This window comes from Myxocyprinus asiaticus, chromosome 49, assembly GCF_019703515.2.
Source record: "Myxocyprinus asiaticus isolate MX2 ecotype Aquarium Trade chromosome 49, UBuf_Myxa_2, whole genome shotgun sequence".
Lineage (NCBI taxonomy): Eukaryota > Metazoa > Chordata > Actinopteri > Cypriniformes > Catostomidae > Myxocyprinus > Myxocyprinus asiaticus.
In genome coordinates, this window is record NC_059392.1 from 16,067,372 (window position 1) to 16,092,050 (window position 24,679).

The following is a 24,679-nucleotide window of genomic DNA, read 5'->3' on the forward strand; positions in this document are numbered from 1 at the left end:
CCATGTGACTCTACCCTCCATAGCAACCGGGCCAATTTGGTTGCTTAGGAGACCTGTCTGGAGTCAGGCAGCACACCCTGGATTCGAACTCTCGTGACTCCAGGGGTGGTAGTCTGCATCTTTACTCACTGAGCTACCTAGGCCCCCTCTTCTTCTTTTTTTATTTAAAAAAGGAGGGGCAAATAGAGCTTCATTTGCATTAAACCCGGATTATTCTGCTAAAGACCAATATTTGGTTTCCATGTTTGACTAGGTGTCAAAACTAAAAAACATTTACTACTGTAACGATTATATTTGTTATTAAACATTTATTAATAATTCCATGTCTACATAACGTATGAGACCTGTAATAACACAAAGGCAAAACAAGCGTATTAAATATGTTACTCAAAAATGTCATTCAGTTGAGTCAAGTGTCTAGCCAAAATATTCTTGAAAGTAAAAAAATAGGTTGGACAGTAATATCTAACTGTACAAGTATTAGACAGCAAATGTTTTTCTTTCTTTAAAAATAGACTATGAAATCAAGTGAAAGAGATTTTGGCACTGGGACTTGCAGCGTTGAGCGCGCCAGCTCTTCTTTTAGTTTCGGTTTCCTGCTCGTCGCTTATTGGATGCTGCTTGACGCTGTAACCCCGGCCAGCTGGCAAGATGGCTGCGCGCATAGGGTTGGTGAAACAACTCCACTGTGCATTTTTAAACACGAAATTAAGTACATTATCGACAGGCTCAAGAAGATATTCGTCGCGATCCTATTCGCAAGCTAATAAAGAGTTCACATCTAAAAGAGTACGACAGACGTTTATCGACTTTTTCAGGGTGGGTTACGAACACAGAGTGGTGCCGTCCTCCCCCGTGCGTCCGAGGGGAGACCCGAGCCTCCTGTTCGTCAATGCAGGAATGAACCAGGTACAGAGTCAACGCATTCATGTGAAAATGACACATGCATGCCATTGCGTACAGGACTGTTTGTTTTTCAGAACATTAAACAGACAAGAAACGACAACATTAACAAACAGTACTAGAAAGCACCATGTTGGACATGGGTCGTTGTAATATAATGCTTTTCCTACACGTACATGTAATAATAATATTATTGTTTTGTTTGTACCTTGGATTACCATGTAAATATACATCATTATGGTAACTATTCAGTACTATGGTATTACCATCTCACACAATCACTGTATCATGATACTGCCACAGTGCTTTTTGTTAGGGAAACGTGTAGGGATTAAATGGCAAGTCGATTTAGCTATTAAAGCTCCCAGTGTTACTTGCTCTACAATACAATGTCTGCTAGTTAAAATTCCAATTACAGAGCTCTCTATTAGCTTTTTTCACTAGTAAAAACTCCAATTAAAAACATTTACAAATGATTTTTTAATAGTAAGAATTTAGTTACAGAGCTCTCTAATAACATTTTTACTAGTAAGAATGCAATTGCAGAGCTCTACAGTTGAATTACAGAGCTCTGCAATTGCAATGTTAACTAGTGAAAAATCCAATTGAAAAGCTCTGCATTTCGATTCTTACTAGTAAAAAAATAAATTACAGAGCTCTCCAATTACATTCTTATTAGTAAAAATATAATTGCAGAGCTCTGTATTCAATTTCGGAGCTCTGCAATTAAACATATCTTTAATGTTTTTGTTTTTTACTGGTAAAATTTAAATTGTAGAGCTCTCTAATTGGAATTCTTACTAGTAAAAATTCAATTGTAGTGCTTTGTAATTAAAAAGAATGGGAGTTAATTGAAACATATGAAAAGTAAATATTCAATTGTAGAGCTCTGTAATTTAAATTCTTACTAGTAAAAATTCAGTTAAAGAGCTCTCTAATTGAAATTCGTACTACTAAAAATTAAGTTAAAGAGCACTCTAATTAAAATTCTTACTAGTAAAATGCAGTTAAAGAGCTCTCTAATTGAAATTCTTACTAGTAAAATTCAGTTAAAAAGCTTTCTAATTGAAATTCTTACTAGTAAAAATTCAGTTAAAGAGCTCTCTAATTGAAATTCTTACTAGTAAAAATATATTTAGAGAGCTCTCTAATTAAAATTATTACTAGTAAAATTTCAATTATAGACCTCTGTAATTGGTATTCTTACTAGAAAAAATGCAATTATGATGAGTAAAGCTGGGAACATTAAAAGATAATTTGGCTTTCCATAGAGATTACACTTTTAGATATTATAAATTACGCTTAACCGAAAGACCTAGATGAAAAACAATAAGATACAGCAGGTTAAAATCTTAACTCATATTCAACTCTTTAGTATATAAAATCATAGACCAGCTTATCTAGAAGACTAAATACATACAACTAATTAATTCTGAATTAGTATTTATTTACAGTAGCCAATTTTTTTTTTAACACAAACATTTCATTGCATTAGATATCATGTTAACCTAAGTGGTAGTTATTTTAAAAGAAAAATAGAACAAGCATATTTTTTTTAAAGCAAAACATTTCACCAAAAAATAGTACGGTTTTAAATTAAAACAATAGATGTGCTGTTCAAAATAAAATAGAAAAACTATTGGTACACTTTCTGGTTGTCAAGCTTAGTTGAACCTTTCCATAGTTGATATGATGAACTACACCTGGGGTTACTCTGCAAGAATAGTTGTGTGAACTTCAATGAAACTGACTCAACAATATGTTAATAAACAGTGTACTGTCTTTTCTACCTAGAATTTTGATGATAGTCTGTCATAAATGCATTGTCTCTTAGTTTAAGCCCATTCTCCTGGGCTGCGCAGACCCCCGCAGTGAGATGGCATCATACCGGCGGGTGGTGAACAGTCAGAAGTGTGTCCGTGCTGGAGGCAAACACAACGACCTAGAGGATGTGGGGAGGGACGTGTACCATCACACCTTCTTCGAAATGCTGGGAAACTGGTCATTTGGAGATTATTTTAAGGTATATTTGAAGTTCTGTGGCCATTCTCATTGAAGAATGAGGGCAACTCCTATTTAGGCAACTTGATTCCCCTACTGAAAAGACCAGCTTAGACCATCATAAATTTCCATGCTGGTTTAGACTTGTTGGTGCTGGTCTAGCTGGAGGACTACATAACTAACAAAAACTGCCAAAAAGTAGCATGGTACTATATATTTTTTTTGTGCCATAGCAATATCATATGTATACTTTGAAGCTCCATGGAGTACCATGGTACATACAATTATACTCTTGTGTATCATCAATAACTCTACAGGTGGAGGCATGTGCAATGGCCTGGCACCTTTTAACAGAAGAATACGGCATTCCTGCCGAACGCCTATATGTCTCGTACTTTGCTGGAGATGCAGCGAGTGGTCTCCCTGCCGACGAGGAAACTCGGCAGATCTGGCTCAGCATGGGGTATGTTCACAGATGGGCAAAAATCACTTTTTACTTGCTTGCTTAGTTTGATGTAGGACATTCATTGGACAATGTGACATTCCTCTACAGAGTACGGCCAGATCATGTATTGCCGTTTGGAATGAAGGATAATTTCTGGGAAATGGGCGAGATGGGACCATGTGGCCCCTGCACTGAGATTCACTATGATCACATTGGGAATCGGAAGGCAGCCTCGCTGGTTAATGCGGACACTCCAGATGTGGTGGAGATCTGGAATCTAGTATTTATGCAGTATAACAGGTAAGAAATGTAGTGATTTGAATCGAAAGGAATTTTATTGTAAGGGTTTCACTGTTCCAATTTCGATATCTCTTATCTATTCCAGTTCCTAAATGGTTCCATTATTAATTATTTTAAAAATTTTGAGGAAGAAATTATTAATAATTATTAATATATTAATTAATTTTTATTGGATTTACTGCCTTTAGCAGTCTGTTACCAAATGATGAGATAATGTCATATTTACAGAACAGATTCTCACAAATGGTGTTTACTAGGGCTGTCAATCAATTACATTTTTAATCGAATAAATTACATCTGCCAATTAATTAATCGAATAATCACATATAAATATTTACTGAGAAAGGCCCCCAAATAAAAGTAATTTAGAATTTAATAAAGTAATTGTAAATATATAATAAAAAAATTCAGACTTTCAGAATTAATAGGGATGTGCACAAGTAAACGACTAATTGAGTACTGGTTCAGCTTTAAATATTCGACTAGCAAAAACACTACTTGAATATTGAAATTAGATTTTCCTTTGTGCCTTTGCCTGTTACCACTTAATGCATTGGTTGGTGCTGTGGATGCATGACATTGTTAACGGAATAGTTCACTCAAAAATAATATTTAAATTATTTAAAGTGATCGCTACAGAAGACTTTGAATGTATGTTTATTTGTTTCATAAGAATAACAGGTTCAAAGGTTGAACATAATTCAAAATTTCAATTAATCGATTACTCGTGTTTTTATGTGTTAGAGTACTCGACTACAAAATTACTCGAAATGCCTATCCCTAAATTCAAATACATATCTTATACATATATTGTGGAAACAGACAAGTTAAGCATTTAGACAATTTAAAAAGTGTCCTTAAAATTCTAAATAAGTTTGTTTTATTTCCATATCATTGAACATAACAGAATATTGGCCTACTTCAGTCTGCTCTATTTTCAGTTGTTGGTCTATGTACTTGTGCGTCAGATGCACAGTTTTGGAGCTTCTCACTTGGTTGCGTTGCATCTCACGAGTTTTCAGCGCCTCTAGTCCTAAGCCCTGGGTTTTTAAGATGATGTGCTAAGTTAAACATAGTTTGAAACTTTGAAAAAATGTGTCTCGGGATCTCAGTTCTGTCCAGCTGTCTTTGAGTGCAAAAGTGCACATGTAAAAGGCTGAGATGCCTGCTCATTGGTTTGACGAGGCACGTTACATGTACAGGTGACGCACTGACTGCCCCTCCTTGCCTAGGTGGTACATCAAGCATAAATTGCTCTGATAGTAGAAACATTCCTTATTACTGAATTTATGTACGGGTTGGGGACATGATTTATTGCATTTTTTTTTTTAAAGCTGCTTTTTTTGCACAGTTTCATAGAATTAATCGCATGAAATTAATGCCGTGTAGTGTTTACACAGACTTTTTTAATTAAGATAATTTATTCATTTTTATAAAATACCACTACTTGGAAAAAAACTCATGATGTTTAGCTTTAACTACACATTGTCAAATCAACAACCATCTAGTAGGGGGGCCTGGGTAGCTCAGCGAGTATTGACGCTGACTACCACCCCTGGAGTTGTGAGTTCAAATCCAGGGCGTGCTGAGTGACTCCAGCCAGGTCTCCTAAGCAACCAAATTGGCCCAGTTGCTAGGGAGGGTATAGTCACATGGGGTAATCTCCTCGTGGTCGCTACAATGTGGTTTGCTCTCGGTGGGGTGGTGTGGTGAGTTGTGTGTGGATGCCACGGAGAATAGCGTGAAGCCTCCACATGTGCTATGTCTCCGCAGTAACGCGCTCAACAAGCCACGTGATAAGATGTGCGGATTGACAGTCTCAGACGCTGAGGCAACTGAGATTCGTCCTACGCCACCCGGATTGAGGCAAGTCACTATGCCACCATGAGGACTTGGAGCACATTGGAAATTGGGCATTCCAAATTAGGGAGAAAAAGGGGAGAAAATCGAAAAAAAACAACAACAACCATCTAGTAATTAATTTGAATTCTTGGTTCATTTCAAGCAAACATGATGAATTGAATTACTTGCGGTTTAGTATGTTTTTGATTCACTAAAAAGAACAAGCTAATAAAAGTTATTTGCTTGGGAGTAAGTGATGTATGTTTTGTGGGATAGATTTAAAAGAACTGAATCATAAGAGTAATTCGCTCGGGCGTCGGACTGCACTGGTCACATTCATTCGATTCCGGTTTGTGTGAAAGTGATGTTCTTATGTGTTTAGTAAAGTTACATTGTGTAGTTCTGAATGTGTGTGTGTGTTACAGGGAGGGGGATGGCAGTCTGCGAGCTCTGCCCCAGTGCAGTGTGGACACTGGGATGGGTCTAGAGCGACTGGTGACTGTGCTACAGGGGAAACGTTCCAATTACGACACAGACCTCTTCACACCTCTATTGTCTGCCATCCACCAGGTCTCTAAATTCTGAGACTCTCAGCCTAAGAAACTGCTGAAAAATCATAAAAAAAAACTTGAGCCAAAAATTAAAATGTTTCTTATTTTTCTGAATTGACATTCTATATCTCAGGGTATGAATAAGGTAGCTCCGAAAAACTGCTTTTGTTTTGTTCCCAATCATGTCACCTGTAACTAATTAAAAGTTTGTGTTGATACGACAAAGCAATCAAAAGTTACAGCATTATAAATATAATTTATCCCAGTGTCCAAAAACGTCTCCAAGTGTCAGAAAGCCTCTCCAAACAAATAAAACATAAAAATTGTACATAAAAACTAATTACACATGCAAATTCTTAAATGACTAAAGGTATACTGTCTCTCCAAAGCAAGCAGGCATGAGTAACGAGATCTCATTCAGTTCCATTCTGTGTCATTTGAGTCATCATTGATTCTGTGTCATGTACTTGGCACCATCTCCTGGTGGCCATATGTAATTAGAGTGAAGGATCCTCCCTGCCCATATTTAGATGACTTCCACCTCTGGTTGCAGCGATCTGAATCCTGATACAATTGGTTTAGCGTTCCATGACGCTGGACAACATACTACATTATTTTCCGATGAAGTCATCTGATCCAGGAAAGCTAATGTTTTTTTAGCCAGATAGCACATTATGTGCTGTGTGCACATTGTGCTTCGTGTGGATTATCTAATGGTCTATGCATTCGATTACATTGTGTGTAGGCTCATTTTAAAGATAGCCACCTCCTCTAAGTATTGGTATGTGATATTTTTTTGATAAGTTATAAGCAAAAATGCGGCATATAAGCAACACCTGTTTACTTGTAACATGTATGTCAAAGAAATGTACTTAGCTATTTCTCACTACATTTTTGTCTGTGAGTAAAACATAGGATGGTTTTATTCTACTCTTTGAGAGTTTTCCAATGACATATGGCTATTTGATCCGTTTGATGTTTTTACCGATTTCAAAAAAATGTGCCGTGCAAAATTATTAATAAATTATCAAAACTAAACACTTCTGATTTGTCTGCAAATTTCTTAGCACTTGTTCAGTTTTACATGCATTGTAAAGTACAGCTTTTAATCTTTAAAATGTTAAGTGTTGGTCGAGACTATAGTTATTAATATTTTTATAACAATTTTTTTTTATCTGTGGGCCCATCCGAACTTAAAGGGCTAAAGAAGGTTGATGCTCTAAAAATAACTTTCTTTAAATCATGTAGTGAACCACAATGCACATTTTCTCTATTCTGTGCCTGTGTAGTGCTCTAAGGCTCCTGCATATCAGAGCAGGACCGGAGAGGCCGATGAGCGTCGGGTGGACATGGCCTACCGGGTCGTGGCGGACCACATTCGCACGCTCTGCGTGTGTATCGCTGACGGAGTTTACCCAGGCATGAACGGTGCTGAGTGAGTGTTAAACCTCTCATGACAAAATAGTTTGAATACTTTAAATATACACTGCATGTACCTTCTCTCACATTGTGGTATATTTGTTTGTCATAGGTTGGTGTTAAGGCGTATACTGAGACGTGCCATGCGGTTTTCTGCAGAAGTGCTGCAGGCACCTGAGGGTGCGCTGGCAAGCCTGGTGCCTACTGTAGCACATATACTGGTGAGAAAAGACTGATTCAGACCTGAGCTATCAGGTTATAACTATCAGGTTATAACATCACTGCATTGTGCCTTAAAGAATAAAGCTCAAAAGTTCAATGTTTTTTCTCTTTTCCTCTCTCTTTCACAGGGTGATGCCTATCCAGAGCTGCACACAGAGTCTGAGATGGTGAGCATGTATGAACAGTATTAAATATATCTGATCTGGGTAAACACTGGGTGTCAGGGTAATGATTTATTAAACTTTAATTAATATCTGTAAATTATGTGAAAAATCCTTATCCAGTTATCAAGAACAACTGGGAACCCTGCCTTTTGGTGTTTCTTCTGTAGATCATGGATCTGATTAATCTAAACGAAGCCCAGTTCCTGTCCTCACTGAAGCAGGGCAGGAGGGTGATTGACAGAACTCTGAGCATTATGGACAGAGACACAGCTGTTTTTCCAGGTAAAACACACACAGTGATATGATTTGCTTCTTTCTAGCCTCTTTATTGTCCCTGTAATGAGGTCTGGGAAAATAAACTACCATTTTAGTTCTATTTGTCAATTAGTTGATGCTAAATGTAGTTCATAAGCAGTGTTGGGTAAGTTACACAAAAATAGTAATCCACAACAAATTACTAATTACTTCTCTGAAATTGTAATTAGATTAATTTAATGATTTCATCATGGGAAAAATAATCACATGAGTAAATCCTTTACTTTTAAGTTACTTTAGACACTTTTCACAGAAATGTTTTTGTTTTTCCGCTCAACAAATTCAAAATAATCTACACTTTGAATTTCCTCATTCATTGTCGTTGTCTCTTCAGTGGTCACAGAAACACAAACAGATGTACATATAAACATAATTCATGTTTTAAATCTATTCTAAATAAAATATATTATTTTAGAAATGTAGTATACTTAAAAGTAATGAACTTAATTGAAAGTCAGTAACTGTAATCTGATTACAAGAATTTTAATCGTAATGCATAACACTACTTTTGACTAAAAGAGTAATAAGATTAAAGTAATTAATTACTTTGTAATCAGATTACACCCAACACTGTTCATGAGTTATCCAAAATGACTTAATGCTTGTATACAACAATCTGATGTTTATACTGTATGCATTTTCCATTGCACTATTCTCTTATACAACAGACAGCAGGGTGAAGAAAATATCCACTTGAACCAACAAGAATGGGCAGCGAGAAGTAGTTTGACAATCATTACTTTTTTTTTTTTACGCAGATATAATATTAATTGTTCCCCCCTCAAGCAGGGTCAGAAATTAATGGAGGCTCGGGGCAAAAATGCCACCAAAATTGACAAAAATGCCCCCCAATGAATTCTTGATGAATATAATGAATATCTTTTTTTTCTATCTGTCTGTCTGTCTATCTATCTATCTATCTACAGTTGTGCTCAAAAGTTTGCATACCCTTGGAGAAATGGAAATATATGTACCGTTTTTAAAGAAAACACATTTCTTTTATTTCTTATGGGATTCATTTTCAAATGTAGGTTATAACAGAATGGCACAATCATAAAACAAAACATGGCAACAAAGAAAAAAATGAAATGACCCCTGTTCAAAATTCTGCATACCCTTAGTTCTTAATACTGTGTATTGCCCCCTTTAGCATCAGTGACAGCGTGCAGTCTTTTGTAATAATTGTCTATGAGGCCTCGAATTCTTGCAGGTGGTATAGCTGCCCATTCGTCTTGGCAAAATGTCTCCAGGTCATGCAAAGTCTTTGGTCATCTTGCATGAACCGCACGTTTGAGATCTCCCCAGAGTGGCTCGATGATATTAAGGTCAGGAGAATGTGATGGCCACTGCAGAACCTTCACCTTTTTCTGTTGTAACCACTGGAGGGTCAACTTGGCCTTGTGCTTAGGGTCATTGTCGTGCTGGAAAGTCTAAGAGCGTTCCAATCGCAGCTTTCGTGCAGAAGAATGCAAATTGTATTTTCTGATAACATTCTGCATTCATCTTGCCATCAGTTTTCACAAGATTCCCCATGCCTTTAGAGCTCACACACACCCAAAACATCAGTGAGCCACCACCATGTTTCACAGTGGGGATGGTATTCTTTTCACTATAGGCCTTGTTTACCCCTCTCCAAACATAGCGCTTGTGGTTGTGACCATAAAGCTCTATTTTGGTCTCGTCACTCCAAATTACAGTGTGCCAGAAGCTGTGCGGCTTGCCAAGGTGTTGTCGGGCATATTGTAACCGGGCTTTTTTGTGGCAATGGCACAGTAAAGGCTTCTTTCTGGCAACTCGACCATGCAGCTCATTTTTGTTCAAGTATCGTCGTATTGTGCTCCTTGAAACAACCACACCGTCTTTTTCCAGAGCAGCCTGTATTTCTCCTGAGGTTACCTGTGGGTTTTTCTTTGCATCCCGAACAATTCTTCTGGCAGTTGTGGCTGAAATCTTTCTTGGTCTACCTGACCTTGGCTTGGTATCAAGAGATCCCCGAATTTTCCACTTCTTAATAAGTGACTGAACAGTACTGACTGGCATTTTCAAGGCTTTAGATATCTTTTTATATCCTTTTCCATCTTTATAAAGTTCCATTACCTTGTTACGCAGGTCTTTTGACAGTTCTTTTCTGCTCCCCATGGCTCAGTATGTAGCCTGCTCAGTGCATCCACGTGAGTGTTAACAAACTCATTGACTGTTTATACACAGACACTAATTGCAATTTAAAAAGCCACAGGTGTGGGAAATTAACCTTTATTTGCCATTTAAACCTGTGTGTGTCACCTTGTGTGTCTGTAACAAGGCCAAACATTCAAGGGTATGTAAACTTTTGATCAGGGCCATTTGGGTGATTTCTGCCATCATTATGATTTAAAAAGGAGCCAAAAAACTATGTGATAATAAATGGCTTCATATGATCACTATCCTTAAATAAAAGACAGTTTTTTTGCATGATCAGTCATATTTTCAAAACCAATGCCTAAATTTCACAATTTCTGCCAGGGTATGCAAACTTTTGAGCACAACTGTATCTATCTATACGTCTGTCTGTCTATCTCTTTTTTCTGTCTTTCTGTCTATCTATCTATCTATCTGACAGACTGTTTGTCTGTCTGTCTGTCTGTCTATCTTTTTTCTTTCTTTCTGTCTATTTATCTATACATCTGTCTGTCTGTCTATCTGTCTGACAGTTTTCCTGTCTATTTTTTTCTGTCTGTCTATACATCTGTCTGTCTGTTTATCTATCTTTTTTCTATCTATCAATACGTCTGTATGTCTGTCTGTCTATCTCTATTTTTTCTGTCTTTCCGTCTACCTATACGTCTGTCTGTCTGTATGTATGTCTGTCTATCTATCCATCTCTTTTTTTCTGTCTGTCTGTCTATATTTCTGTCTGTCTGTCTGACTGTATCTATTTGACAGTCCGTCTGAAACCATCAAACATTTAAGACAAGTTAAAACTTTCAGACAAGGCTTTGTCAGGTCAACAACATCAAAGTTTCTCTTGACAAAATTTATCTGTCTATTTTTATTGGTAATCTAATAAGATTAAAAATGTATTTTTTTCCCCTCCCCTTTTCTCCCCAATTTGGAATTCCCAATGCACTCTTAAGTTCTCGTGATGGCGTAGTGGCTCGCCTCAGTCCGGGTGGCGGAGGATGAATCTCAGTTGCCTCTGCGTCTGAGACCGTCAATCCGCGCATCTTATCACGTGGCTTGTTGAGCGTGTTACCACGGAGATCTAGCGCGTGTGGAGGCTTCACGCTGTTCTCCGTGGTATCCATGCACAACTCACCACATGCCCCACCGAGAGCAAGAACCACATTATAGCGACCACGAGGAGGTTAACCCAACATGACTGTACCCTCCCTAGCAACCGGTTAGGTTGCTAGGGCATACAGGTAGTTGCTTAGGAAGCCTGACTGGAGTCACTCAGCACACCCTGGGAAAATGTATTTTTAATGATTTGATTAAAAGTATTTTAGATGAAAGGATGACACATTTTATATGTTAGGAAATAAGTGCCCCCATAAAGGTAAGAAAAAGCCCCTGAGAATCAATTCTGGGGGCAAAAAATGCCCCTTACTAAAAAAAAAGTTTCTGTCTGACACTGCCCTAAAGCAATCCTTTATTAAGTGCCTTGCTCAAGGGGACAAGGGTGATAGCTCATGGATTGTCCCTAGTGGGCTGTGAACGGCAACATTTCAGTTACCAGCTCAGATTGTAACCACTAAGCCACCACTCCAGATCACCGAAAATCACTTGCATGAATACTGATACACTGTATGTGATGTTGATTTATTCCACCTTCTCTGTCCCCTGTGTTGTTGTCTGTTAATTAGCCTCAGTTGCCTGGTCGCTGCATCGTAACCTGGGCTTCCCTCTCGAACTCATTGATCTGATGCTGGAGGAGGGAGGCAAGAAGGTGGATAAAAAAGAAATGGAGTTTCTTGAAGATGAATACGAGAAGGTATTAGTAGTAATACATTTTGTCCAATTTTTGGCTGTGAAACTAAACAACAGAGTGGCTTTCTTAACCAAGAATTTGAATGGTAGATGAGCCTGCTGTGAAATATGGACTTTATATAATTGGGGTTTTTATCAGTTGAGGTGTCAGTCGGAGGAGGAGGATGGCAAAAGAGTGGACCAGCTGGATGTCCATAGTCTAGCAGAGCTGCAAAACCAAGGAGTTCCTCACACAGATGACTCGCCGAAATACTGCTACACCTTGGGGCCGGATGGACGATATGGTATTGAGAGTGAAGAGGGAATGTATGCAGAAGTTTGTGAAGCTGTTAAATGTCTTTAACACTATGTCCAAATCAGATGTGAGGCTTCAAGTTTCTAGCATTAAGTGGTTTTTCTGTCCTAACTGAAAGCAAAATGCTGTGCATAAAATTTCAACCAACAAGAACATATTTGGTGGTCAATATGTAGCTATGTGGAGCAGGAATTTGTACCAATGATACTTCAGTGTAGGCGGGGCTACCCACTGCGACATGACAGAAATAAAAAACAAGTGATTGACAAAATGCCTTGTAGAATGTTACGGCTGGTTATGACTATTGCTGCCTTAAAGTCCACCTTTGAAGTTCCTACTTACGAGTAATTGTTATTATGACGTGATGTGTGTTCAAGTGATTTTGGTGTATTCAAGTGATTTTGGGCAATTACATATTTTGAAAAGTGGAAAGTTTTCAACTCCTTTTCTTTTTTCTTTTCTTTTTTATCCCCTTTTCTCCCAATTTGGAATACCTAATTCCCACTACTTAGTAGGTCCTCGTGGTGGCGCGGTTACTTGCCTCAATCCGGGTGGCGGAGGACAAGTCTCAGTTGCCTCCGCTTCTGAGAGAGTCAATCCACGCATCTTATCACGTGGCTCGTTGTGCATGACACCGCGGAGACTCACAGCATTTGGAGGCTCATGCTACTCTCCGTGATCCACGCACAACTTACCACGCGCCCCATTGAGAGCGAGAGCCACTAATCGCGACCACGAGGAGGTTACCCCAATTTGGTTGCTTAGGAGACCTGGCTGGAGTCACTCAGCACACCCTGGATTCGAACTCAAGACTCCACGGGTGGTAGTCAGCGTCAGTACTCGCTGAGCTACCCAGGACCCCCCCTTCCCCCCCCAACTCCTCCTTTTCTTTAAAAAAAGTGAAAATCTGGGTTCCAATGAGGCACTTACCATGGAGGTGAATGGGATTTTTTTTTGGAGGATTTAAATACAGTAATGTGAAGCATATAATTTTATAAACGCACTTACATTAATACTTCTGTTAAAACAATTCTGTTAAAACTTTTCAAATAGTGGTTTTTAGAGTCGTTTTAGGGTTTACAACATTACGGTGTCACGGCAAGGAAGTTGTAAAATTTGATAACTTTACATAGAATCGGTTAGTAAGTGATTTTATCACACAAAAATCATGTTAACACGACTGTTATTTACATCATGTGGCAGTACTTTTGAAACTATTGTGGGTATTTTAACATTTACAGATTGGCCCCATTCACTTCCATTGTAAGTGTCTCAGTGTAACCCAGATATTAGCTTAAAAAAAGTAAGGACAAGTCTAAAAAAATTTATGGTAATCAACATTATGCTTCAAAAGCTGTCATCTGAGCCTATCTTGTATTGAACTCGGAATATTCCTTTAATATGGAAGAGCATTTATCGCTTGTTGCTTTATTGCACTGTACCTGGTTAGGATTTGGTGTAAGATTAAACTGCCTTCTTCTCTCAGTATTTCAACCTTGCAGAGCATCAGTTGTGGCACTATACACAGGAGGGTCTCTTGTGTCAGAGGTGGGTGAGGGTCAGCGCTGTGGTGTTATTCTGGACCGGACCAGCTTCTACGCAGAGCAGGGAGGACAGGCACATGACCAAGGCTACTTCACCAAGGAAGGACTACAGGTAAATTGTAACTCCCACCTGACATGTCTTGTTTTTCATAGTGTATTTGATAAGCAGGTATGATAATGATTTGGGATTGTGTGTTTCAGGATGTTCTGTTCCCCGTAGAGTGTGTCCGCCTGGTGGGGGGTTACGCTGTACATCAGGTCACTGCAGCAGAGACTGTAAGAACTGGAGATCAAGTGCAGCTTCATCTGGACGAGGTAGGAGTTACATAGCAGAGTTGCATTTTATAGTCATGTTTGAAGGCTGATAACCTAAACACCTCTGGGTTTAACTAACAAACAATTATTTACATTTATTATTTACATGCACCATGGTAGTACTATGGTACAACCTTGGAAATACTCTATAAAAACCATGGTAGCATTCAGTATTCAATCAGTAGCATGGTATACTTCAAAGTACCATGTTATTGCAGTCATCTGATACCATCTCTACCACAGTAAAGCCAAAGTACTTGTAAGAGTGGTGTATACTGAATGTTTGTGTGCGTAGGCTAGGCGTCTGGGCTGCATGGTGAAGCATACTGCCACACACATTCTAAACTTCGCTCTGCGAGAGCTGCTAGGTCCTTCTGTTAACCAGCGAGGCTCTCATGTTACCGCCAATCGCCTCCGCTTTGACTTCAGCGTCAAGGTGAAATGTTTGTCTAGTCACCTCAGTAATTAAATGATTACAAAGATAGCTAATAACAGTGTGTTGGTGTATGTTTTTTAAATGCAGGGTTCTTTGAGTGTGTCTCAACTGCAACAAGTTGAGGAGTTGGTGCAGAACATTATTAAGCAAAATGCAGACGTGCACATAGAGGAGGTCTCTCTGTCCAGAGCGAAAAAGATTGCAGGACTGAGAACAGTAGATGAGGTAATGAATGTTTCTCAAATGCATGGGTTCTGCTGTGCTTTAGGTATGAGATGAATACACATAGGGTTTGTTATGTGTATTGTTAAGGCAGTGTTGGGTATAATCCAATTACAAAGTAATTATTTACTGTAATTTAATTACTTTTAGTCAAAAAAGTAATGTAACAGATTACATTTTAAATCCTTTCATCAGACTACCGTTACTGACTTTCACTTTTCAAAGTTACAATTTAATTCCTTGGATTACACTTACTGAGTCTATGGCTTGTGTACATCAATGGACAAGGAGGAAATAAAGGCATTATTTTGAATTTGTTGACCAGGAAAACCAAAATGTTTCTGTGAAAAATGTTAGTAGAGGTTTTAGAAAGTAACTTAAAAGTAAAGTATTTAGTTGCATGGTTACTTTTCCATCGTGGAAGTAATCTGATTAAAATTTTATAAAAGTAATTGATAATCTGAAATGGACTACCTTTTTGAGTAATTTGAGTAACAGAGATTATGTAATTCCTTTCTGGGCCCGTATTCACATAAAATCTTAAGGCTAAAAGTAGCTCCTAACGCAGAAATTTAAGAGCAATTTTTAAAAATTAGGGGTGTGTCACTCCTAATTTTAGGACTCGTAAAATTTTAATCTAAGAGTAATTCATTAAGCATTTTAATGCTAAAAGTAGCTCCTAAACCCATGACAGCTTAGAAGTCGTCCTGAGGACCTTGAACTCCTTAAGAGTGACTCGCAAACAATCCAAACCGTGGCTGCTGTTGTCAGTCCATATTAAAAACAATATAGCAGAATATTATAATGACATTGACCATTTAAAAAGGAATCGCATGAATCACAATTGAGTCTATGTATTTTAATAATATAATATTATAATGTTATAAATATTATATTGTTTACATTGACTTTTAAAAAAGCTATCGCCTGAATCGCGAAGGTGTTTTCATTATTGTAAACTTAGTTAAAGATGCAATTACCTCTCCCAAAAACTGAAACAACCAAATTACACCAGAGATAAAGGTTTTGATAACTCTGTGCTCGCTGGCCACATCAAAATAAACTGTGTAGTGGATGAATTGGGAATTTCTATCATCTATTTTCTATCTATCTATCATCTACTACATGTATGTATTTAGGGCTCCAGACTAAAAAAAAAAATGACTTAGGAGCCATTGGCTCCTTCACTGATACATTAAGGAGCCAAATGGCTATTTTTAATCGCCAAATAATATATTTGCTCAATTTAGATTGTTGTTCAGAAAAAAGATAGAAATCAGCTGACAGCTGATAACCCATTAATCTGAGGTTTAATAAACAGTATATATAGTTGAGAAGATACGCAAGTTTGCATTCCCCTTTTTATCTCATCAATGTTCACACCACTTTCATACTTTATACAAATATAAGAGATGCAAATGTTTGTATTTAATACTGCCCTTCAGAAACTACATAAGCAGATATTTACATAAAGCATAGTATGCATATAGTAGTGTGTTGCATTCTTGAGCATCAATGAATGTTTGCACCTTGTGTAATAGTTGTATGAGTCCCTCAGTCATCCTAAATGTCAAAAGCTGGATCTCTTATATATAGGTATGTGGGACTTTTAATTATAAAGAACCCCGAAATATACATGGGACTCTATTTTGAAATGTCTGCGCTCCCAGTTGTGAACACACTGATGGATGATTTGCTGAGAAAGTGATTCTGATTCAAACTGCTAACCTGAGCTCCTGAGTTGACACCCTCAGTTATTTTTGGGTGATTCATGAAAAAGACCCAGTTCAAAAGAGTAATTTGGTCCTGACTCTCTTGCGCTGGGTTTGTTATTGCGTGTGGTGCTGCAGGCTAATCACAACAGAATGGGTGAAAAGCGGCTTGAGACACATTGTTGGTGCGTGCTCTAAAGATGTATTCAATAACTCACAAGATGAAACCGCATATGAACGTTCACAACCCGTCTGCCAATGGCGAATAGATTTTAAATTATTGTCGCAATAATTACTTTTGATCACGTATGCAACCATTTTATTCACAGTCTGGAGCCCTGGTGTGTGTGTGTATATATATACTGTATATACACTGCCGTTCAAAAGTTTGGGGTCACTTACTCATTCTTTATTATTATTTTTTCTTCACATTTTAGAATAACAGTGAAGTCATCAAAACTATAGAATAACAGAAATGGATTTATGGGAATTCAAAGTAGCCACTCTTTGCTTAAAATTTGCAGAAACGTACTCTTGGCATTTTCTCAACCAACTTCTTGAGGTATCACACTGGGATGCTTTTAAAACAGGATTAGAGGAGTCCTCATCTATGCTGGGCACTTATTGGCTGCTTTTCTTTATTATTCGGTCCAAGTCATCCATGTCAAAAACTTTAGTTTTGTAATGAAATAAATTAATATGTTGGCACAATTATATTTTTGTCTACAAAACTAATTTCAAACATGTAAGCATACGCCTTCAGATCAAAAGGTTTTTAAGATGATGAGAAACATTTCAATCAAGTGACCCCAAACTTTTGAACAACAGTATACATGTTTGAAATTAGTTTTGTAGACAAAAATATAATTGTATCTAAGCAAAGAGTGGCTACTTTGAATTCCCATAATTCCATTTCTGTTATTCTATAGTTTTGATGACTTCACTATTATTCTAAAATGTGAAGAAAAAATAATAATAAAGAATGAGTAAGTGACCCCAAACTTTTGAACGGCAGTGTATATACAGTATATATATATATATATATATATAATATCTCGTTTGTCTGTCTTAGCTGACAAATAGCAGTTCCCTGTCTACCAATCACTGAGGGTGATTCAAAAGAGCACGCTAATAAAATGTCGTCATACATAGCAACGAGGTCAACTCCACATTATTCTTAAGATTTCCTTACTAAAACTTGTCTTTAGCAGTTTTGTGAATAGGTTTTAAGCAAAAACTCCTAGCTAGGAACTCTTTGGAGAACTCCTAGTGGTAAGAATAAAAATCTTTGTGAATACGGGCCCTGGTTTCCTTGCGCGTATCATGCAATTTACAGGGTTTTCCGACTTTGCGTGGTCATGACATGAGTTGAAAAATTGGATAAAACTTTGCACAGATAAGATAATAAATAGAACATTTCATCACACTAATCTCTTGTTAACATGTACAATGGCAAGAAAAAGTATGTGAACCCTTTGCATTTATGTATACATTTGTTTTAAAATCTGGTTTGATCTTCATCTCAGTTACAAAAATTTACAAACACAATCTGTTTTAATAATGAACAAATTATTGTATTGGCTTGTTCATATTGAAAACATCATTCAAACATTCACAGTGTAGGATGGAAAGAGTATGTGAACCCCTAGGCTAATGACGTCAACAAAAGCTAATTAGAGTCAGGAGTTGGCAAACCTGGCATCCAATTAATGAAAATAAATTGGAGGTGTGGGTTAGAGCTACTTTGACATATAAAAAGCACTCAAACATTTTGAGTTTGCTATTCACAAGAAGCACCTGCTGACGTGGACCATGCCTCGCATAAAAGAGATCTCAGATGACCTACGATCAAGAATCGTTGCTTTGCATAACACTGGAAAGTTATCCTGAAGAGCTTCATCTGTCCACAGTTAGACAAATTTTCTATGAATGGAAATGATTTAGTACTGTGGATACTCTCCCTAAAAGTGGCTATCCAGCCAAGATGACTCAAAGGGCACACTGCAGAATGCTCAATGAGTAAAAAAAAAAAAAAAAAAAAACCTAGAGTGACAGCTGAAGACTTGAAGAAATCATTGGAACTGGTTAACATCTCTATTCATGAGTCTACTATACAGAAAACATTAAACAGGCATGGTGTCCATAGGTTTTCCACAGCACTGTGAATGTTTAATGGGATGTGTTCGATAAAGACATGAAAGATTATAATTGTTTGTGTGTTGTTAGCTTAAGCTCATTGTTGTTTGTCTATATTTGTATATATATTGTGACTTTGATGAAGATGAGATCACATTTTATGATCACAAATTCCAAAGGGTTCACATACTTTTTCTTGCCACTGTATAATGTGTAAATCTTGTGGCTATACTATCAAAACATGGTGTGTTTTATCATTTATTTTGGTGCAATTCCTTGCCCCATAAACTTCCATTGTAAGTGAATTACTGTTTTTTTTTTTTGCAAACTGAGTGACGAATCAGAATTATTTTCTGTGGTAATTAACAGCATGTCAGAGATGCTGATAATAGATTTTAACTGATCTTGTATTAAACAGAAATTTTCTTTAACTGTGGTCTTTTGTGTGTTTGTTTCAGGTGTATCCAGACCCAGTGCGAGTGGTGTCCGTGGCTGTGCCTGTTTCAGATCTGCTCACCTCAAACAAAGACAAACACACTTCTGTGGAGTTCTGCTGTGGCACGTAAGATTCGGCTGCAAACTACAAATTATCGCAAATACTTCATAATAAGATAACGTTAGCCGTTTTACCCTTCCCAAGCTGCAATCAAAGCTACTAATATGTTTGTTTGTTGATCAGGCATTTATTGCGGACAGGACAAATTATGGATCTTGTCATCGTGTCTGAGCGACAGATAGTGAAAGGCATCAGCCGTATCATTGCCGTTACTGGAGACGAAGCCAAAGAGGTTAGAAAAATGAAAGCCACCATGTAGTATGATTTTTATCTTCTGTCTAATATGGTCCTAAATGGTGCATCTTAGTGAAAACACACTGCCTCCATGTGACTGTTCCTGTGATCCAGGCTCGGGAGGCGGGCCAAGCTTTGCAGGACGAGGTGGAGTCATTGGCAGCCCGTATAGGTGTTGACAACACCCTTTCTCTATCAGCAGCACAGAGGCTCTCCAAAGAGTTCGGCCTCCTGACGGAAGTATGTGAATCTCCACACATATAAATTTTTCAATGTTGGATCTAGACATGCTTTAGAATTCTTTCAGTTGTCTATATCATATGTAAGATAAAGGCAGTTGCTACATAACTACACCTGTTTATGTGTTTTAGGCCGTTGAGAGCACACCTATCCCACAGTGGCAGAGAAGAGAGCTGCAGACTCGCCTGAAAGCTCTGCAAAGGAGCACCAACACCACCATCAGAAAACTGGAGATCAGAGAGGTAGACTTCGTGAACTACCAGTACGAACCTAGACAGCATTTTTGGGCATTGTAGGCATGTTTGAATTAAATGTACCAATGTACCTATGGTGCCCAAAAAATACTGTCTATGTAAGCATCTCACTAGGTTTTGAAACACAGCCACTGTCTATGTCATATTCACTCTGTGAAATGTTTGTTCATGTGTTATGTGTTGTTTGTTCTAGTGGTTAATTGTTTCTTCTTATTTCAGGCTGCCCTGAGAGCAAAGGAGCTGCTGGACAAACACTCTAATAAAACTGTGCTGGTTGACTTAGTCCAGACAGACTCCATATCGGTATGAGGTCATACCTCTTAGTGCTCTTTGTGATAGTGATGGTGTTTGCGTCAGTGTGTATACACAGTGTTCAGTATATATATATATATATATATATATTTATTTTATTTTTTTTTACATCACGATGGCGCCGCGGATGGCCACCTCAGTGTGGAGCGCTTCTATTGTTTTGTTGTTTTTGTTTGTTTGTCCTGTGTTTAGTAATCTTTTTCCAGTCAGTTTTACCAGAGACAAACTGCTGAACATTCGACAGTATATACCAGTCAATCTTTTCCCGGATTTTGAATATTCTGACCTTTTGTTTAACATTTTAGTTGGAGGCACGGCTGTGTTGTTTAAACGAGCTATGAGACGCAGTCGAGGGAGATGAGCAGGCGCGCTGGTTAGGCTCCGTCTGCGGGGCTTTTGAACAAAGCTGCCGAGCATTCATCTTGCGAATCTCCGCTCTCTCCCTAACAAAACGGACGAACTACATCTCCTCACCCATACAAACAAGGACTTTTCAACCTCTGCTGCCTTGTGCTTCACAGAAACCTGGCTGAGTGAAGCCATTCCGGACAGCATGTTACATCTGCCGGGCTTTCAGCTGTTCAGAGTGGAGTTAATGGGGAAAACGAGAGGCGGTGGAACATGCTTTTACATCAATTAAATTTGGTGTACAGATGTAACAACGTTAAAGAAGATGTGCTGTCCTAATTTGGAAGTGCTCTTTATTAACTGTAAGCCTTTCTACTCGCCGCGGGAGTTTTCCTCGTTTATTCTGGTGTGTGTGTATATCGCGCCAAACACGTGTTTGAACACAGCGCTGCAACAGCTGGCTGATCAAATCACAGACACAGAACAACAATACCCAGACTTAGTTATTATTATTCTTGGGGATTTTAACAAAGCAAACCTCACATGTGAACTGCCCAAATACAAACAGTACATTACATGCCCAACCAGGGACAGAAATATACTGGATCACTGCTACACAACAATAAAGGATGCATATCGCTCTGTTCCTAGAGCAGCTTTGGGACACTCTGATCACTGTCTGGTTCATCTTCTTCCAACCATCTTCTTACATTCTTTTTAAATTGCAATTAGTGTCTGTGTATAAATAGTCAATGAGTTTGTTAGCTCTCACGTGGATGCACTGAGCAGGCTAGATACTGAGCCTTGGGGAGCAGAAAATAACTGTCAAAAGACCTGCGTAACAAGGTAATGGAACTTTATAAAGATGGAAAATGATATAAAAATATACCCAAAGCCTTAAAAATTCCAGGCAGTACTGTTCAATCACTTATTAATAAGTCGAAAATTCGGGGTTCTCTTGAAACCAAGCCAAGGTCAGGTAGACCAAGAAAGATTTCAGCCACAACTGCCAGAAGAATTTTTCGGGATACAAAGAAAAACCCACAGGTAACCTCAGGAGAAATACAGGCTGCTCTGGAAAAAGATGGTGTGGTTGTTTCAAGGAGCACAATACGACGATACTTGAGCAGAAATTAGCTGCATGGTTGAAAGAAGCCTTTACTGCACCAATGCCACAAAAAGGCCCGGTTACAGTATTCCCGACTACACCTTGACACGCCTCACTGTAATTTGGAGCGACGAGACCAAAATAGAGCTTTATGGTCACAACCATAAGCACTATGTTTGGAGAGGGGTAAACAAGGCCTATAGTGAAAAGAATACCATCCCCACTGTGAAGCATGGTGGTGGCTCACTGATGTTTTGGGTGTGTGTGAGCTCTAAAGGCATGGGGAATCTTGTGAAAATTGATGGCAAGATGAATGCAGCATGTTATCAGAAAATACTGGCAGACAATTTGCATTCTTCTGTACGAAAGCGGCGCATGGGACACTCTTGGACTTTCAAGCATGACAATGACCCTAAGCACAAGGCCAAGTTGATCCTTCAGTGGTTAGAAAAAGGTGAAGGTTCTGGAGTGGCCATCACAGTCTCCTGACCTTAATATCATCGAGCCACTCTGGGGAGATCTCAAAAGTGTTGTTCATGCAAGATGACCAAAGAATTTGCATGATCTGGAGACATTTTGCCAAGACGAATGGGCAGCTATACCACCTGCAAGAATTTGGGGCCTCATAGACAACTATTACAAAAGACTGCATGCTTTCATTGATGCTAAAGGGGGCAATACACAGTATTAAGAACTAAGGGTATGCAGAATTTTGAACAGGGGTCATTTCATTTTTTTCTTTGTTACCATGTTTTGTTTTATGATTGTGCCATTCTGTTATAACCTACAGTTGAATATGAATCCCATAAGAAATAAATGAAATGTGTTTTGCCTGCTCACTCATGTTTTCTTTAAAAACGGTACATATATTACCAATTCTCCAAGGGTATGCAAACTTCTGAGCACAACAGTGTATGTATATATATATATATATATATATATATATATATATATATATATATATATATATATATATATATAGTATACACTGTATACTGTTAAAAAAATAAGTAAATAATTAAATAACTGGCCAGTTTTTTCTCCGCAAGCTAAAATAGTTCCAAATGAAGTCAGAATATCAAGCACAGCTCTGCTCTCTGCACTGCTCTCATACTCTGGTTTTGAACTTGTGGTGTTTTGTTCGTTAAAAAAATCAGTGTTTTTGAACGAATCTTATAAGTGAACAATCATTCTCATTTACTTCCATTGTTTCGTTGGTGAATGACTTTAATTGAAAATGTGTCATTGATTGAATTACTCACTCATACAAAAAAAGATGCAGTTTTGTCGCCACCTACTGGATTAAATATGCTCCACAAAAGGTAACTTAAATGAATAGTACACCCAAAAATGAAAATTCCCTCATTTACTCACCCTCATGCCATCCCAGATGTGTATGACTTTCTTTCTTCTGCTGAACACAAATGAAGATTTTTAGAAGAATATCTCAGCTCTGTAGGTCCATACAATGCAAGTGAATGGTGACCAGAATTTTGAAGGTCCAAAAAGCACATAAAGGCAGCATAAAAGTAATCCATATGACTCCAGGGCCTACATCCATGTCTTCAGAAGTGATACGATAGGTGTGGGTGAGAAACAGATCGATATTTAAGTCCCTTTTTACTATAAATCTCCACTTCCACATTCTTCTTCTTTTGTTTTTGGCTATTCGCTTTCTGAATGGGCAGGGAGGAGAATTTATAGTAAAAAACGAGTTAAATTTGTTTCTCACCCATCATATCGCTTCTAAAGACATGGATTTAGCCACTAGAGTCTGATGGATTACTTTTATGCTGCCTTTATGTGCTTTTTGGAGCTTCAAAGTCCTGACCACCATTCACTTGCATTGTGAGGACCTACAGAGCTGAAATATTTTATTTTATTATTTTTTTTTTCTTTCTGTTCTGCAGAAGAAAGAAAGTTATGATGAGAAAATTTTCATTTTTGTGTGAACTATCCCTTTAATGGGCAAGTTAAAAGTGCATTTAAATAATTGTGATATTTACATTTTTGGTTCATTTGATATTGCCAATATCAAATATATTATAAACAATTGATATACTGGCCAACCCTTGCTTTTATTGATCGTGTCTGTGTTTGTGTTGACAGTGGTGTTGTTAACATTGTTCATAATAATGCTGATGATGTTAATAACAATAACAGTGTTAGTGATGGTGATGGTGTTTCTGCAGGTTTTAATGAAAACTGTGAACCAGCTGAGTAAGAACACTCCAGATTCTCTGGTCATGTTGCTGTCTCACCTGCAGCCATTAGGGAAAGTGCTGTGTGCCTGCCAAGTACCCAAGGTACACACACACACAAAATCACATAACTACACTATAACCACTCACAGTCATACAATTGATATTCATACTTTGTCGTAGGCCTGTACTAGTGTTTCAGCAAGCGAGTGGGCTCTCTCAGTGTGTGCACGTTTGGGAGGAAACGCAGGCGGATCCAACGTGGTCGCTAATGGTGTCGGCAATGTGACAGATGTCACTGATATAACAGAGATCCTGCACTGGGCTGAGGAATTTCCTCACAGCAAAACCAGAAACTGGACAAACTAAACAAGCTTGGATGATTATAACTGGATTGGTTAAGGAGGAAAGACAAACTCCAAACCAGTGGCATAGTACAATGGATCTGCTTTATGAAAATGCTTAAATCAACCTTAAAATATAGGAAGCTCGACACTTAAAATATACAAAAGGGAGTTTTGTTAACCTGGTCCTTTGTTTTAAAAGGATACCTACTGTATATTTTTCATTGTAAATGTTTTGAGGGTGGGGTTGTGTTTTGAGATAAAACAGTGCTAATAAATGATTTATTTCCTCTG

General features: G+C 38.0%; 1 protein-coding gene across 4 annotated transcripts; it reads left to right on the forward strand.

Annotated features, from left to right (window-relative positions):
- Positions 1 to 623: 623 nt before the first annotated feature.
- aars2 (alanyl-tRNA synthetase 2, mitochondrial (putative)) lies at positions 624 to 24,679 on the forward strand. Of its 4 annotated transcripts, XM_051693695.1 has the most exons (22): positions 624 to 909; positions 2,738 to 2,926; positions 3,222 to 3,367; positions 3,458 to 3,649; positions 5,917 to 6,061; positions 7,332 to 7,477; positions 7,574 to 7,682; positions 7,812 to 7,850; positions 8,015 to 8,129; positions 12,005 to 12,132; positions 12,268 to 12,412; positions 13,910 to 14,079; positions 14,169 to 14,282; positions 14,578 to 14,718; positions 14,806 to 14,943; positions 19,247 to 19,350; positions 19,468 to 19,576; positions 19,693 to 19,818; positions 19,950 to 20,060; positions 20,292 to 20,375; positions 24,033 to 24,146; positions 24,225 to 24,679. In XM_051693695.1, exons 1-22 carry the CDS (start codon positions 652 to 654, stop codon positions 24,408 to 24,410), a joined length of 3,009 nt encoding a protein of 1,002 aa, XP_051549655.1. In that variant the 5' UTR covers positions 624 to 651; the 3' UTR covers positions 24,411 to 24,679. The 4 variants fall into 4 exon arrangements, with proteins under 4 accessions (XP_051549655.1, XP_051549656.1, XP_051549657.1 ...); XM_051693696.1 differs by lacking the exon at positions 20,292 to 20,375; XM_051693697.1 differs by lacking the exon at positions 14,578 to 14,718.